The sequence below is a fragment of the Lates calcarifer genome, linkage group LG17, assembly GCF_001640805.2.
Source record: "Lates calcarifer isolate ASB-BC8 linkage group LG17, TLL_Latcal_v3, whole genome shotgun sequence".
Taxonomy (NCBI): domain Eukaryota; kingdom Metazoa; phylum Chordata; class Actinopteri; family Centropomidae; genus Lates; species Lates calcarifer.
In genome coordinates this window covers 8354875-8371350 of record NC_066849.1, presented here as the reverse complement: position 1 = coordinate 8371350, position 16476 = coordinate 8354875, and the positions used below count along the sequence as shown (strand labels likewise).

Genomic DNA, 16476 nt, shown 5'->3' with positions numbered 1-16476 from the left:
ACATGAATTACATTACATTACATTGTTAATTTGTATAAATATATATTTATGGCTACGAAAAAAAAAAGAGCAGGCACAGGAACTAAACTGGTGACCTTTTAAGTAGTTTTGATTTTGTGTGGTGTTTCATCAGTGGAGAGGCGGGGGGAGGCAGTGGAGACTGCTGTCTTTTCATGTGCAATTTACATGTTACAAAACAGGGAAAAAATTATATAATCTGCTTCCCTATGATTGCTATGAGAAAGATACACAAATCAATGTCTGAACTATAACAGGGCAACACAACTAAAGTGTAAATGTGCAAACAAAATATGACTGGCTGATAACTGTGTTATGTCTGACAGAGACCACCTGAAACTCCCCCGGCAACCCTTGAAGGTTGTTGTACCACATTTTGGAAACCACTGCCTGTCACCCTGGTATCACTGTTGATTTCCTAATGATGTTCTCACTGGGGTCGACACACTTTTATCACAATAAATCCTTGGTTTTGACTTAGCATGACACTGACATTTGTGACACATCTTCTTTGGAAATGTAGTCATTTGTTGTGAGAGCTTATTTTCCTCCCTCCAAAAAGCAGCGATGCCCATCCTTCATTGCATATGAACCCACAATAGAAATCGATGTCTGCTTGTGAGCCCTTGTCACAGGGTTTATGAGCTGTGAGTGATTTCCCCTTTTAGACCTGAAGAGGAAAAACTATTTAGAATTAAACTATTCAGTAAGAGGGAGAAGCAAAGGTTAAATAAAACGCAGAAACTTTGATAAGCAGATTTTATTAGTTTTATAACTTGATAATAATCCCATGACCCCTTACATTAATGTCACAACTTCTTGCAGGGGTCCATGACCTCCAGGTTGCGAACCACAGCCCCCTGTTTTAATCATGCACCTTCAGTTACAGGGTGCAGCTTGATTTAATGGCATTTTGCAGTGATATTAGTTTTTGTTTATTATTATCTCAAAGTCCCATTGTGTCCTTTGGTGATTCACTGAATCCCTACTGATTAATTAAGTGTCATAAATCTGTATGTTCAGTGTCTCAATATTAACTGTCAATGATCAGGTCACAGCTGAATCCTGCTGTCATTTTGAGTAAATTACACAAAATTCATTCACTGAAGTTTGAACTGAGACTATGATTGATTATGCATGATCATACAAAATGACAAGAATGCTTAACAATATGTCCCAGCATAGTGCAACAACAAGTTACAGAAGTCACAGCCCCAGAAATTACCATAGTTTGATCATCAACTCTCTGATATTCTCGACAAACATTTAACACAAGCTTCACAAAGGAAGTATATGCGGTAGGGCTGCTGGACTGCATTACACTGTACACTGTACACTGTACACTGTGCACTGTACACTGTACACTGTTACTGTTTCTGCGTTCACCCTGTGTAATTGTCAGATAAAATGATGAATGGGGTGAGAGACGAAAAGGAAAAAACTGGGAAATAAAATGATCAGACGCAAAGCGCAGACAGCGACAGAAAGCAGACGGGCTGTCAGCTTTAAAGATATATTTAGAGGTAATAACTGAATGAGCTGCATTATTGACTATTTTTGGGACGTGACACAATGTACTCCCAAAAATAATATAGTGACAATTTATTAGCAACAGATCATGTGTGAAAGTGCAGACAACAGCTCTATTTCTCTCTCTCAACCATGAACACACAGATATGTACATATAGAGCTACGTGTACACAAACAGAGTCCCAAGAGGCATCTCAAACTGTGCATCTGATGCAATAGTTAGTAACATCCCTGCAGACCGCTAAAGTCTTTACCTCCAGGATTTAACTGTATGTGCCACATAAACCCAACAGAGAATAGTGCAAATCCCCTTCTGTAAATACAGCCGGCTAATCACCTGTAGCTGAGGGGAAATTCTAGCTTTCCTCAGTGTGGTGTTTATGCAAGTGTATTCTTGTGTAAATTTATTCTAAAGACAGCAAGAGATACGTCAATCTAGATACAGAGGGCTGGATCACAACCGCTTGTTGTTTAATTTTGTATATAAATACATAAGAGAAAGAGCCATGAAATAGAAACTATAGAGAGATAAAGGTACCTTTGAGAACTTTCCGTATCAAGTCCATTTTTTTTTTTCATTTTCCTGAAACTTCTCACTTCTGCTTTCGACAAGATCAGCCACGACCCTTTTAGAGCATGTGGTGAGGCTGTCGAATTCAGAAATAGCCTCCATGGTCAGTGTACATGTGTGAGAGCAATTGTTCACATTGTGTACCTTTATAGCTACATTCTTATCTACATCTCAACAGAATACGGGTTACACCTTTATCCCCTCACCAACCCCCAACCTCTAACAGAACAATAAGGCCTCTGTCGCACCAGTCACCTTAAGTATGTCAAAGTGTTTGCGGTCCAGCTGTGGCAGCAAATATAAATGAACTTTAATAACGACAACAAATATAGTGATTATTAAATAATAATTCTATTAAATAAAGCTCACACTGGACACATAACTTATTTTGTGACATGGTTGCAATATGCACATGAAAGTAAAAGTGCAGGTCTTAGCTGAGTGTAAAATAAGTGGATGCAGTGGGGGGAAAAAAAGTGCATCCCTGGTAAGTTGTGCATGTTTCCACGGCAACTACTGAAAAGTGAATCAGATCCAGTGCGTCTGAGGAGTTGGAGCAAGAATAAAAGGGGTATTCAGGGGTTAGCTGAGGTGGTCCATGCTGCTGCAAATTCCTCAAAAGTTTGCTGTAATGTACACCCACCATGGTCTCATTTTGCATAGGAACAGTTTTAGAGGGTCACATTTAATTTTTGCTTTAAAGAAAATAAATAAATAAATAAAATAAAAAAATAAAATAAAAATGTTCAATCTTTTATCTTATGGTCTCAGGTCATTTGCTTTCTCTTAGTGTTAGACAGCAGACAATCACACAGCCTGTTCAAAAGAGCTGTAGTAATCCTTTAATCACGTTATGGGGATACCAGCCTACATCATAGCATAAGTAGGCTAATCTAGAGCAAAACTGCAGGCCTATTGTCATCAGATCTGGATATAAAGTGCATGCTCAAATTCTAAAAGTTAGATTTTATTTATTTTAATTGGATATATATTTTGTGCAAGTTTCACATTCCAGAAAATGCAGTGCCATCAAACGCACGTTTTCCTAAGTTAATAATGGGCTAATAGAAAATGTCTTAATGTCCTTTGTTCTGCCATGGTGTTTTGTGTTTGGTCAGTGAGCTCTGCCTCTCGCAGGAGCACGTCAACGTATTGTTACTGAGGATCCAAGAGAAAAAGTCCATTGTTGTTGCGAACTTTATAATCTGGGGATTTAAAGCACATCACATGCTCAGACCGGGCAGCGGGGCGCTCTGCCATAACAAGCAAACTACTGCAAAAAAAAAAAAAAAAAAAATCCAAGCTGGAGAGGAAAACTATTCATCCCGACAAGACAGGCGAAAACATTTAATACACACCGCGATGCCAGCGAACTTGTGGGGAGTTTAGGATCGCCAGAGACTTGTTTTTTTTTTTAAAGAGACTGACTAGAAGAGGGAAAGTTTTGATTCCGTGGAGAAAACTGACCGCCGGAGATTTGGGACAAAGATGACGCACAAATACAGCCAGCGGTCTCTAATAGTTCTGTCTTTACTGGGGATTTTATCTGCCATCATGTCCGTTTTATCGGTCATTTTGATTTTCCAGCTCCAGTCCCAACAGGCGTCGGTGAGGGAGTCTCCCCCCTCGACCTCCTCGCTCATACCCGCTCATGTCTGGGCCGTCCTGCTGCCGGTCTCCACGGTGCTCTCTGCTCTGTCCCTCACCCTCAACCTAAGCTCTGTGGTGGTGTGTCTCCTTCACAGCTATTTTTCCGACAGAGGTCTGCAGAGGAGAGCAGGATACTGAGAGGTATTTAGCCAGAATATTACCCTGCCCTCCTACCACCTGTTAGACAGCACCTGCAACTGCTGCAGCCATCGCAGAGGCTTCCTTCACTTCTATTAATCTGCTGTTGATCTAAACTGTACAGAAACACAGAGTTTCGGTCAGTTCTGTCAGGCTGGGTCACACTTTAAGGCTTAAACGCACCTGTGACCGCACTACAATTGATTACAATATGGAGAATCACCACTCATTTAAGTAAGCGACCTTTAAAGCAACACCTAGTCAAGTTTTAAAAGAAGAAATAACACATTATTCTGTTTGAGATGAAAAGCTGAATCCATTGGTTTTAGGAGAAAAAAAATCACCCTTGCTTAATTCAATTCACACAGGGGTTTTTCTGTTGCAGGATGATTTGGTCTGGTATGACCAGCAGCCTAGCTTATGGTGGCTAATGTTAGCAAACTCTGGATAGAGATTGTTGCATAATGGACATTCCTCTGTTATTTTAAGCTACATTTTAGCATTTACCTTTATTATGTAATTGTCACTTGTGCCCACAGTGGCTATTCTTTAGCCAGAGGTTACATAATTTCACCACAGCCACCACCTGCCATGTAGGTGCGTTGAATTCAACAGCTCTGTAGTAAACACTGTCATTGGGTTCACAGAGACATACATTCAACTTTATTTCTAAATCATATCATCCTTAATTATTGCATTACTACAGCCTCCAGCTGTAGTTTTTGGTGTAGTTGTATAAGTTTGTGTCAAAATGTGAGGTGACTCTAATTATTCTTTTTTTTTTCTTGTCCATACATGTAATTGACGTGAACATATAACTTTCAATACAAGGCAGAGGACTTCATCCTACATGGCTTCTTATTTTCTGGTCTCACGGTCAGGGTACAACACTGTTGATCTGAGCGGAAAATGGTGTTTAATCTGTTTAGCGAACATTTCTCCTCGTGCCCACAAATCGTCTTTAATTGTTCTCTGTTAACCACAGCTTTATCCTGGATGATAAATTTAACTGTATTAAGTTTCATTAAAAGTAAACATGGTTTCAGAAGCATAAAAGCCCTTATGTGTCAGAGTGCAGAGGCCCACACTGCAATGTTGTTGGTCAACCCCCACCTCTCAACCCCCTACGAATCCCATCGAAACAATGGCCTTCCGCTCATTATGCACCCAGCGCACGGCCTCTAGCTGGTCCTTTCCCACGTCGGTTTACAAATCCAACAGCATGCCCCAGGACCTCCCTGCTGACAGAGGGGACATTCCAAAGAAATGTGAATAATAATGAGATGCACAAAAAATCTGGCACTCAAATATCTAGCTAAATAATTAATAATCAAAAGTTTTAGGAGCTACAGTTCTGACATTCAAACTTATCAGAGAAGAAATAACAAGTAGCAAAAGACGTTTGATTGTACAGCAAAGATGCAATGAATTGACATCATGTTGCAGAAAATCATCTTCATTTATTTCTTTAAAGAGTAAACATATCTGAGCCATGACACTGAACATATGACATTTCTTTAAGCAGAGCGGACTGGTTCCTTTTGGACAGCAGAGCTGTACGACATGTGGCTATTGGACTTTTCTGTCTGGGGGTTTCTGTCTACCTGACAGGTAAGGACAAAAGAGTGAAAAATGTGATTCTTTAAAGTCTGAATTCTCTCTTGAAAAACATTCTTTTCACAAGCTTTTATACTGTGCATGCAGGGTGCTTTTTAGGTTTTAGCTGTTCACGACAAACTCAAAAAACCCTGAAAACTACTGTCCAAAACATTGGCATTGCAGTGGATTTTTCAGCAGCAGAGGCATAAACAGCACTGCTGCTTTCGCTCTGGCCTGTCCAGCGAGTCAGAGAGAGAACAATGCATTCTTTGAGCAGCGTCCATGACTTAAGTGTTTTTAATGCTGAACCTGGCAGCGCTGTGGAGCTCTGTTCCACTGAGCGGCTTGTACTATGGGGTCAGTGGAGGCTGTCACTCCATTGTGATGAGGGGGTGTTGTCCTTATGACCCCACTTTAGCTGCAATCGAGAGGTAGCAGAGCAAGGGACTGTAGAGAGCAACACCACCAACTCAGGAAGTCGCGTCACATCCCAGAGCTGTGCTTTTCTCCCCCTTCCTTTAGCATGCCAGAATCCATGGTCCTTTTCCTGAAGGCAAACATAGGACAACTCAGATAATATGACATGTATATGACATTTCAACAAAATGAAACACATTTTTGTATTCCAAACTCAAAGTAAAGCTAGTATTTAAGTAGAAAATAACAACTTTCAAAATCTGCTTTTAGGAAAGTTATAAGGCCCATTACAGATTAACATGGTTTGCTTAAAATAGAGGAAAGTATTTAGTATGTAAATTCTCTGTTTTTCTCCCTCTCCTTTCTCTTCCTTGACAGCTATGTCCATCTTTATGCTCCTAATATTTGAGGTGGAGACGGGTATTGCCAGTGCCTGTGTCCTCTCCTCAGGGATTCTGATCCTGCTGTTCGTTGTAATCCACTCTCTGGTCAAAGCCTCCCGCAGTGCTAAGCACTATCACAGTGACCACCTCGACACTCTCTACCACAATGACCACGGAAGAAGCAGCACGCCTGTATCTCGGCCCTGCGAGCTTAAAATTGGCGTGGACAAACCGCGGATGCACCGCACCCAGTCTCACCTCCAGCATCAGATGTCCTACCCTCAAAGTGGCAACCCAAGACAGCGAGATTACCAGCAACAGCAGTACTCTCCTGCTGGAGGCTCACAGGGCCATGCTAGTGAAAAAGACGGCTACAGCAGCAGTGGCAGCTGTCCCCGGATGCACAGGACCCTGTCTACTGAATCTGGTTTACTGCAGGCCCAGGCTAAACCCTGGAACGGGGTCAACAACGAGATGAGGAGTGTCCTTGCACGCAAGTCAGGGATTTCTGCAAAAGACTCAACTCTTGTGTGACATCAAGGAGGCTGAGGGTTTGACACTGATAACTTTTATGTGCGTCAAAAGAGGACTGCTAACACAAGTGTCATCTCAAACAGATTTAGATCTGTCAGTTACTTTACACTCAGCATGTTTATCCTGCCTGATCACAGACAACATGGACTGAGATTGAAAAACATTACCCAGTTTTCACAGTTATCAACTGATTCTTCCTGTTGGGATTGTGAAGCATTTTTAAAATGATTTCAAGCATATTTTGTATAATTTGTAGTGTTTTGTATCAATGGGCTTGATTTAAATCTCATCAAACACACCAAGTGTTGCCCAAGTATCAATCTGGCAAATTTACAGCTTTCATTTTAAAAATGTAAATATGGCAGGTTTTTGCCAAATATTTGTGCACAATGTTCAGATGTGTGTTTTTTTTTTTTGTTGTTGTTGTTCAAAATGATTTCATGTCAACCTTAAATAAATTTTGGGACATATTAAAAGTAGAATGATTTTGGACACTTAAAATGGGATATTAAAACAATGCTCACAAAATCTAAAAAGGTCGTTTAACTGCACATTTCACTCATTCCTAACTGGCTGACAAAAGATCGAGTGGGATTTTGTCATGTTATGATGAACTACTAACCTTGGACACCTCTGCTCACAGGTCATGAGGAAGTGGATGGGGCATGTGGAGCAGAGACAAGGGGACTGGGAGAAGGGGTCACATCATGTAAGCTGCATGCAGGTGTCAGTGGGAAACAAAAAAACAGCACACACAAATACAACAGAAAAGATGAAGCTCCCAATAACTACAAAGAGGTATGAACAGGCCTGATAAATATTTTGCAGTAACTAAGGAGATAAATTGGCAAAAAAAAAAATAAATTTTTAGCCCATGTCCCAAAATATTAACTGATACAAATCATTATAAGATGGATTAAATAAAACAAGCAGAAACAAAGGTTATACATGAACAATGGTGTGATATGGAGCAAAGAATGAATACAAAAATGTACAAAAATGATAAAAGTCAAGACACTGAACCACTGAAAATGTGAACGCATAAAGACCTATTAGTGGATCTTTGACACTTCTGTAGCGGTGGATGATTTAAAACACTACAATATTCTAAAATTCTCTGGCACACACAAGTATTTGGCAAAGTGAAAACCGCCCTTTTATTACCCTAACACTTGAGAGATAAAGGCATTTGGTGGAAATAGGCATTTTACAGCAGTATGTATTACTACTGCTGTCATACATAATAAAACTTTCAAATATCTTACACCCACAGGCATTGCATTTGCATACAAGTTTCATAATTTGAAAAACGGAGATACACTCAGCCACAGAAAACTACCTTCACTGTTAAACAAATGTCAGCATACAGCTAAATTTGCACATTTTGCTGCTTCTTAAGTGCTTTTTGTCAGTAGACCTGTTATGAAAATTTGGAAGTAGGCGTCAGGTCCATCAAAGCACAGCAAAGGAGCAAGGACAGAGTGACGCTCTATCTGAATGAATGAGTAATAACACATTTAATGTAAAAATAGAAAAACTCTCATAAATTATTATATGAATATGATAGTGTAAAACCATTATAATCTTTAACGATAAAATACTACCTACCCCTACACTCTGGAGACCACCATGTCTAAGTGAACATGTTCACTGCTGCCTCCTACCTGCGTCCTTGGGAGTTGCTGATCTGTTCCTTCATGGTGATGGCCTGACGGAGGAGACTGTCAATGTTTTTGAAATACATGCTGCTGTTCGTCATGCTCTTCACGGCGCTGCAAAAACCAGCAGATCAATGAAAGTGTTACCAGTCATAAGAGTGGGCCACTGGGACTCTGGAAACATGTCGGTCTGTGTATCGTCTCACCTGCATGCGTACTCTACTGTATAGATGGCTCCTTGACTCTGCTCCTCCCAGCTCTGCATGTCTGTCTGTGTGAGAAGTGACAAAGAAGTTAAATTATTAAAAACTCCTTCAGGGAGTACAAGGAGCACAACGGCATTACAAGGCCATTACATAATGATGGCTGCCCTGTCCGGTCTGAATTGACAAAAGGGGCTACTGTGGTACAAGTTACAGAAAATCTTGGGATGGTTATGGGAGGAATGTATCTCAAGAGACAGTTCACTCCACCCTGCAGACCGGCTGGTGCTGGTCATAATTTATTAAACTCTTGCGTACAACCTATATTTTGCGGCATGCTGTGCAAAAGTGAATTCGACCCAATCTGTATTCTACAGGTGGACTGTTGCAGTGCCTTAAGCAAGTCTATCACTTACAAAGTACTCTACCTCATCTCACCTTTCACTCGCTGTACACACTCACCAAAAACAAACAAAAACACTCAACACAAAAGCATATAGTTTCTAGTTCTGTTGCCTTGAAATGAGAGTAATACCAGCAACTGAACGCCTTAGACATTTTGACAAAAAGCAAAGGTGTAAATAATCCAGGTAATGATTTAGCTGCCTCAGTTTCAGGCTCCTGGTGCTGTTCATGCCTGCTCACTGTCATGACTTGCTGGGACACTTAAACAGGACAGAGCCATTGTTAATATGCTTTTCCTACCATCACAAGTCAAAATGTCTGCTGAGAAAAACGCCTGGAAGAGAAAAAACTGGCTAAAGTAGAACTTCTAAGTTATTTCTTAGCTACTGTCCAGCTCAGTTTTATCGAATAAATTCAAATAAGTCTGCATATTAATTGCTGGGCATTTAATAGTTGAGACATACTGATAATAAAATTAGGAAGCGGATCATCAAGGTTTTAAGGGGAGTCGCACAAAAAACTGTCATATATTGAGTCTTTATGCTTAGTCTTACAAATTATTCTGCTTTGAGGTGGATATCCCCATTGTTGCACAAGCTTTCGTCTACATGTCGGTGTTGTTTACACCAGTGTGACTCAGTGTGAATACCTTGTGCTGCACCAGTTCAGGCAGCGACCTCCTGACGTGTTCCTGCAGTCTGTAGAGAGCCACCGACGGCTCGTTAGCCAGGACGTACATGCTCTCCGTGAATTTGTCAGTCACTGCAGAGTCAAAGAGGAACAGACACATAAACAGAATACACAACCCGTGTTTGTAAAAAAAAAAAAAAAAAAAAAAAAACGGAGGGAAACGTCCAACAAAAGCGGACACGGACAAATGGCGATGGGACAGCTAAAAACAATACTGGTGGCACAGCTTTAGCTTCGCGGCTAAGACAAGCTAACAGCTACTAGCTTTGCTGCGAGGTAACAATGAGGTAAGTTAACTGCTGATTTATTTTAGCTAAGATTTACCTCGTCTGACTTTCAGCTGCATCTCCTGGTCTTCCATAGTGCAAGCTGGTTATCACTGTAAGAAACTGACAACGGCACAGTACAGCAGTCAGCGAGTGTCAGCTGATTCCTTCTTCTTCCGTGTTTTTTTTGTTGTCATGTGTCACACGACAATATTCCGGACAGAAATATCGATTATGAAAATAATAGTTCTTCCTTTAAAGAGTGCCAAACGCTGTGGTACGTTACACGGGGATGATTCAAACGTGTTTCCATCTCCTTTGTTAAAATAATTGACTCTTTAAGAAGCAAATCAACTGAGCGACAAGTAATATAGTGGGCACACTTCGATACCCGGCCAGCAAGATCCACCGTGTGATTTGAAATAATTTACTTTCAGTTTTCCCAAAAGGAAGTTAGCGCAAATTAGACTGTGGTGAGTGGACAATGTAATTTGCTTTTTAAGGCAATTTTTGGCTACTTCTTCTTGATGCCAGTGCCACAGCATTTAGTCGTTCATGCCTTGTTTTTATTGCAGTGATCATGGAGGCCAGAGGTGATGATGAGGTTGCAGATGGCCAAAATACTGAAACTAATGCTAATGCCTCTCCCTGCGAATCCAGAGATGAGAGGTCCAATGGTATTTGTGCCATTTTGGTTTTGTCTTTTGATTTATAAGTTTCCTATGTGTGATCACTTCCTAGACATGTGGTATTTTTGTCTGTGTAACATGCAGTTACCTGGTTTTTAAAATAATCAATTTAACAGTGAATATCTTGCTTCCTGTGACATGGCTGTGGTTCCTCTGATTGGGCTAGTGTCTCCAGAGAACATGGATGTGGATGAAGATGGTTTGTTCAAACACTCCACTACTCTGACCAACAAACAGCGTGGGAATGAGGTTACAGTACGCCCAGCAACATTAGACTGTAAGTACTGACAAACACGCTGTAATAGCAGAGGGCTAAGAAAATTGTGTGTTGGATGGATTTTCATTGTCTTAACCACGTTAAGATATGTATCTCCCTCAGCTCTGTCCATACACCAGCTGGCAGCTCAAGGCGAGGTTTCACAAGTGGCTGCCCACCTGAGTAAAGGTGAGGAGTCTGGTAGCATATTTTACTAGAACTGAATTGTATTAACTTTCTTCTGCTGAGCTGTGACTTGTTTCATTTTACAGACAGTTCACTGCTCAGCAAACAGGATGAACGGGGCTTTACGCCTCTCATGTGGGCAGCAGCGTTTGGAGAGAAAGCAGTGGTGGATTTTCTCTTGGAAAAGGTTAGAAGTAAGCGACTGCTGAATGGGAAAGACACACACACGTCATTAAGACTAAATCCACCATCTCAATAATGTTTATGAAATTTATATTTTAGGGTGCAGACCCCAAAACAATCGCGAGGGAGCGAGAGAGTGCCCTGACACTGGCTAGCTCTGGAGGTTATGTGGACATTGTTGAGTCTCTTCTCAGACATGGAGTCGACATTAACACTTACGACTGGGTATAGCTGCTACTTTCTTTATATCACGTCATCACAAATCCACAAGATTTATTGGTTATAGCAAACCAATTTGTGTTTTTGTTTTTAATGAACACTATTGTATTTGAATCCCAGAATGGTGGAACTCCTCTTCTTTACGCTGTGCGAGGAAACCACATCAAATGTGTAGAGGCACTTTTAGGTTTGTTGCATGTCTAGAAGTCATAATAAATTCTAGCTAATTGTTTGAATGCGTTTATTAATTCCAACTACTAATGTCTCTTTCAGCCAAAGGAGCAGACATGACCATTGAGTCTGACTCTGGATACAGCCCAATGGCTTTAGCTGTTGCCCTTGGACACAAAAAGAGTATGTACTGTCTTATACCTGATGCATGTTTTTAAAGAGGTGACTGTAAAACTGTTTTGCTGTAGAGAATTATCATTTTCATTTCTTTTGTTTCAGTTCAGAAAGTGTTGGAGGACCATATTCTGAAACTCTACAAGCCAACGCCAACACCAACATGACACTAGTTAAATAAATGGAAGGGGCAGTCTGACACAGTTGATCTCTGATCTATGTCCACTTGTCATTGGTGGTCAGATGACTAAGACCTCTGTCACAATTACAAGTTATTGTAATAGATCAATACACATGCACTTTTACGCTGAGGAAACTGCATCTTTTCATTCCATTTGTGTGCATTACCCTGTATGCAGCAGAATCATTTTGTTTTGGCTGGAGGAACAGCAAGAAAAGGATTGTAAACAAGTTTTAATAAAAAATTATTTTTATACAGTTTGTTCCACTGGAATGCCACTTCAACTCAAAGGCACAGTATACAGAAGGTATAGATTACAAGTGATTACAAGTGCTCTTATCATCACAACAGACCCATTAAATACAATTAAAACTCTAATTCAGACTCCATGCCAAGCCTCCTGTCTTTGAGTGATGAAGAGAGATTGCCTGACAGATCCCTGAAAGCGTTCATACCAAAAAAGGCCACGTTCACATCAGTTGAGGAGGTGGCAGTGCAGATGACATGTTTCCCAAGTGCCACCACACCATCCTGTGTCCCGTACTTTACTCAGGGGTCATTTCCTCTCTCATGAGAGGTTTAAAAAATGGTCATGAGGCTTTTTCTCCCAGGATGTCCAAGGAATAAACAATTATTCTCCCAAAAAAGTCGGCACTATTCTCAAACATTATTTTTACTTTGTCCACTGCAGGGGCCTCCTGTATGGGAAAGCTGTGGGTGTGGAGTTAAGAACAAGATAAGCATGGTAATACTGAAAAGCATGTCCAGGAAAATATTGTCAGATACTTATTATGAACCATCTAGAGCAGCACAGGAAACACTGTTCCTCGAGTGACAGGTACAGGGTGAGCTGCTGGTGTAGACAACAGGACTGAATTTTTACTGGATTAGAGCATACCTGTATTTAGTATTACATTGTATGTGTACTTTGTATGTATGTGTTATATATGTGAAAAAATCAGTGATGGGATACTGACAGTTAAAAGCAGCTTTGTTTTGACTCAAGATTGTTTCTGGCACAAATCATAGTTAAATGATCAAGAGTTAAATGTAATTTAAAAAAGCTTTTCAAATTTTGCTCTTCTACTAGTATTAAAAAAATAATAAAATAGTCTGACTTTTGCTGCAACATTTCCCAGATGACCACTCTAATCTGCCCTGACAAATGCTGCATGGTGCAAATGAAGGATATCTGAAGTGAGTTGTTGTCTTCTGGGTAAAAATGGCTGATCACTGTAAAGACTCCATCTTTTGGACAACCTGCAGAGAGCACAAGTGGAAAATCATTTAACCTTATCACACCTGCAATAGAAAACGGTAATATAAGAATTCGGTGGACAGTCACAGCAGGACACCATTTGTGATGAGGCTTAGAACTGGATTGGGTTCTGGGTTTTACCTTCTAGTCTGCATGTTTTTGCTGAGAAGCCTCCCTGGAACTGGACCTTTAACTCTGACAGCTTGACAGACTGGGGGAACTCCAGAGACACCCACTGACATTCTCCCTGCAAAAGATATACTTTTGATAATGACTCAATGTAATATGAAGAGCGCAACATTCAGGTGTCTGTGGGAAATGTTTGAATATTGACTACGAAGGACCTGTATCAGATTTTGGAGTATGTACTGTGTTAACACTGGAAAAGTGATTAAATAAAATCAACTCAAATGTCTGTGTGAACTGTTGATGTGCACTATTCCCCCACAATGCAATAAAGAAGCTGCAAACAATTAAACAAATAGTAAAAAGATTTTATTTCTTTGATTGATTTTTTTCTTTGTAAAGTTTAAGCAGCATACAGTTAACGTTTATGGTATAATTTCCTGTTGGCATAAATGTATCAATTAAGTAACTTGATTACTTAGGACATTCTAGAACATTAGATAAAGGGTACATTGTGTGTACAGAAAGTGGGACTGAAACAAAGCTGTAGTTTTACCTGGTCTGAGTTCCAGCATGTCTCTTCATTGCAGTCAAACATGTACTTCTTTCCATATTGCTTCACATCTCTGTTAAGTACTGAACTCACCCTGAAATGGTAGAGTTTAAAAAAAGCCCAGTTGATAGTTAACTCGTCTGTTAGCTAACAGGAGGTTGACTTAAAGCTCAACACGCGACATTTACGAGTGGTTTTGTTGTGAACTAATGTTAGACATGACAGCTGAGTCCGTAAATGCATTATTTTCATGAATTAACTTGATTCAATAACAGTAGTTGAATACCTGCTCTGTGTTTCTCTGCAAATCACCGATGAAGCCATGTCGCCTTTTTAAATTGTAATTTGCCGTCAAGCGACGCAGCCACGAGGTGTGCGTGTTTCTTTTTTTTTTTTTTACGACAGTGACGTCGACGGGCGGCTTTTATTCTTCCCCCCACTAGATGGAAGTCATGTACCGTAAACATGTTAGACGAAGGCAGAAGGTAAAGGTTTTCCTTCTTTATCTAAGGTCCCATTAATAATCACATCAATAAGTGAGAGCGTAAAACATTAAATGTAATTGTTTCTAGTGTGTGTGCCCCTGAGTCTGGACAGTTAAAGTGCTGTACAAGCTGCTGCTCTCTGTTTGCACCTGCAGGTCGCTCTCCTGTCTACAGGATACTCAAAGGTCAGGAAGATAAGAATCGATTAGGAAGAGAGGACAGCACGGATCGAGCCTCACTAAAGGTGAATCGATCAGCGAACCGATTGCGACCCTCAAATGAAACATAAGGAACAATAGAGGAAAAACCAGCTCAAGATGTTACAAGTATGTTATGATAAAACTGCGCAGTGCTGTGAATGCTTTTATTGATTCACAGCAGATTGGATTATCCTATATAAGAAACCAACACCAGCACGAGCTTTACTGCTTTTATTAGAGAGCATATTCCTATAGCTCTCTGTCATCACTTGGGAAGCAATAACACAGCAGACAAACGTGTGTGTGGTTGTTTTACTATATTTATGGGCTCTGAAAACTGGGAGCCCACTATACTTGTGGGGACCAAATAGCTGGGGTTCACAAGTTTAAATGGCTGTTTGATGGTGAAGAATTGGTTTTAGGGTTAGGATCAGATCTAGGTTTAGGTGTAAGGGTAAGGCATCCAGTTGTGATGGTTAAGGATAAGCTGAGGGAATGCAGGGTTAGGGAATGCATTATGTCTACAATAGGACCCCACAAATATAGGTGTACAAGGATTTGTGTGTGTGAGTGTGTGTGCAGAAGGAGAGAGCCTGTATTTGGCACATGGCTCATTACAGATGGAGAACTCCTGCTGAGGTTTTGTCACAGTGCCCCCTCACTGCAGATAATCAATAGGTCTGAAATACAAAACCTGATGAAACCCAGCCGCCGTGAAAATTGCGCAGGGGGCTGGGGAGGGTTACTGGATTGTAAGGTTTGGACACACACACTCACACACACTTTTGTACTTCTACTTTTGTGAGGACACTCACTGATATAATGCATTCCCTATCCCCTTACCTTAACCTCAACTATCACAAAATGCTTTACTGTAATCTTTACCCTAACCTAAACCGAATCCTAACCTGAACCCTAAAACCAAGTCTTAACACTCAAACAGTCCGTTTAAGTTGTGGGGAACAGCCAAATTGTCTTCACTTTTGCAAAATGTCCTCAGAACAATGGTCTAAAACTCAAACTTGTCCTCTCAAAGATTGAAGTACACACATGTGCACACACGTTATCCCTTCCCTAACCAGCACCATGCATGCTAATACACACTTTGACCTTGTGAGCTTTCCACTTACCGTGCAGCGTTGGTTCATGCTGCTGGTTTTGCAGTCCCTTGTGAAGTATTTGAGATTGATTGTAAATTGTGATTTAAAGCTGCTGTAATATTATTCCCCCTCCATATCTGTGAATGACTGTGACATATATCTGTGGAGGTTTTGTAGAGCTGTTAATCAGAAGTGCTGGCTCAACAGTTAATTTGCCAGGTGCTCATATATTTGCTGTCAAAACTAATTTTCTGGCCCGTGGCCATGTGGATGAATGATGAGCTGGCATTGGGGCCCATGAAATGTTGCCCATGTGGGCTGCTAATCATGCCAAGGTGGGCTGCAAGTGGGGTGCACATGTGCAATCATGCTAAGAACCCACAAGAACCCACACTGGCTCACACATGAGTGGTGTAGATTTTTTCATCTAACTCATCTAATGCTTATAAACATGTTTCCCAGAATGTTAAAGTATTCCTTTAACTTTGGTTTATGACCGTGTCAAGCTAGGCAAAAAAGAGGGACGTTTACTGTCACCACCACTGTTTGATAACTTATCTCTGCATTGGTTGTTGTCTTGTGGAAAAGCAGCTTTTGTTTACATCTCCATTGTAACACCTTATGGTCACCTTT

The 16476-nt window shown here is 40.6% G+C and overlaps 4 protein-coding genes across 7 annotated transcripts; 2 read left to right on the top strand and 2 right to left on the bottom strand.

Moving 5' to 3' along the window:
- Nucleotides 1–3327: 3327 nt before the first annotated feature.
- On the top strand, nt 3328–7456 carry tmem221 (transmembrane protein 221). Its single transcript, XM_018670321.2, is given in 4 exon segments — nt 3328–3874; nt 3876–3910; nt 5433–5518; nt 6302–7456. Coding segments are annotated over 4 exon segments (927 nt in total). The 5' UTR covers nt 3328–3607; the 3' UTR covers nt 6841–7456.
- On the bottom strand, nt 5348–10277 carry borcs8 (BLOC-1 related complex subunit 8). Of its 3 annotated transcripts, none has more exons than XM_018670325.2 (6): nt 10121–10277; nt 9756–9868; nt 8705–8769; nt 8505–8612; nt 7463–7554; nt 5348–6053 (listed from the first exon to the last, which is right to left on the bottom strand). In XM_018670325.2, the coding sequence occupies exons 1-5, from the start codon at nt 10155–10157 to the stop codon at nt 7485–7487; spliced, it is 393 nt and encodes a 130-aa protein (XP_018525841.1). In that variant the 5' UTR covers nt 10158–10277; the 3' UTR covers nt 5348–6053; nt 7463–7484. The 3 variants fall into 3 exon arrangements, with proteins under 3 accessions (XP_018525841.1, XP_018525843.1, XP_018525842.1); XM_018670327.2 differs by having other exon boundaries at nt 7463–7527; XM_018670326.2 differs by lacking the exon at nt 7463–7554.
- Nucleotides 9880–12374, top strand: rfxank (regulatory factor X-associated ankyrin-containing protein). Of its 2 annotated transcripts, none has more exons than XM_018670323.2 (9): nt 9880–10083; nt 10638–10739; nt 10918–11028; nt 11131–11196; nt 11280–11380; nt 11476–11601; nt 11716–11782; nt 11869–11949; nt 12046–12374. In XM_018670323.2, the coding sequence occupies exons 2-9, from the start codon at nt 10643–10645 to the stop codon at nt 12105–12107; spliced, it is 711 nt and encodes a 236-aa protein (XP_018525839.1). In that variant the 5' UTR covers nt 9880–10083; nt 10638–10642; the 3' UTR covers nt 12108–12374. The 2 variants fall into 2 exon arrangements, with proteins under 2 accessions (XP_018525839.1, XP_018525838.1); XM_018670322.2 differs by lacking the exon at nt 9880–10083 and adding an exon at nt 10328–10535.
- On the bottom strand, nt 12337–14450 carry nr2c2ap (nuclear receptor 2C2-associated protein). The gene is made up of 5 exons (XM_018670324.2): nt 14345–14450; nt 14062–14152; nt 13521–13626; nt 13314–13381; nt 12337–12834 (listed from the first exon to the last, which is right to left on the bottom strand). Exons 1-5 carry the CDS (start codon nt 14380–14382, stop codon nt 12712–12714), a joined length of 426 nt encoding a protein of 141 aa, XP_018525840.1. The 5' UTR covers nt 14383–14450; the 3' UTR covers nt 12337–12711.
- Between the last annotated feature and the right edge of the window lie 2026 nt (nt 14451–16476).

Excerpts from the sequence above, each read along its gene's own strand:
- nr2c2ap (XM_018670324.2), bottom strand. The coding sequence starts at position 14,382 with ATGGCTTCATCGGTGATTTGCAGAGAAACACAGAGCAG. Across the intron at positions 14,153-14,344 it reads TGCAGAGAAACACAGAGCAG|GGTGAGTTCAGTACTTAACA; the intron begins GTATTCAACTAC and ends CTACCATTTCAG. Across the intron at positions 12,835-13,313 it reads AAGACAACAACTCACTTCAG|AGCTTTCCCATACAGGAGGC; the intron begins ATATCCTTCATT and ends CTCCACACCCAC.
- rfxank (XM_018670323.2), top strand. The coding sequence starts at position 10,643 with ATGGAGGCCAGAGGTGATGATGAGGTTGCAGATGGCCAAAATACTGAA. Across the intron at positions 11,029-11,130 it reads ACGCCCAGCAACATTAGACT|CTCTGTCCATACACCAGCTG; the intron begins GTAAGTACTGAC and ends TATCTCCCTCAG. Across the intron at positions 11,950-12,045 it reads TGCCCTTGGACACAAAAAGA|TTCAGAAAGTGTTGGAGGAC; the intron begins GTATGTACTGTC and ends CTTTTGTTTCAG.
- borcs8 (XM_018670325.2), bottom strand. The coding sequence starts at position 10,157 with ATGGAAGACCAGGAGATGCAGCTGAAAGTCAGACGAG. Across the intron at positions 8,770-9,755 it reads CTGAACTGGTGCAGCACAAG|ACAGACATGCAGAGCTGGGA; the intron begins GTATTCACACTG and ends CTTCTCACACAG. Across the intron at positions 8,613-8,704 it reads ACAGTAGAGTACGCATGCAG|CGCCGTGAAGAGCATGACGA; the intron begins GTGAGACGATAC and ends TGGTTTTTGCAG.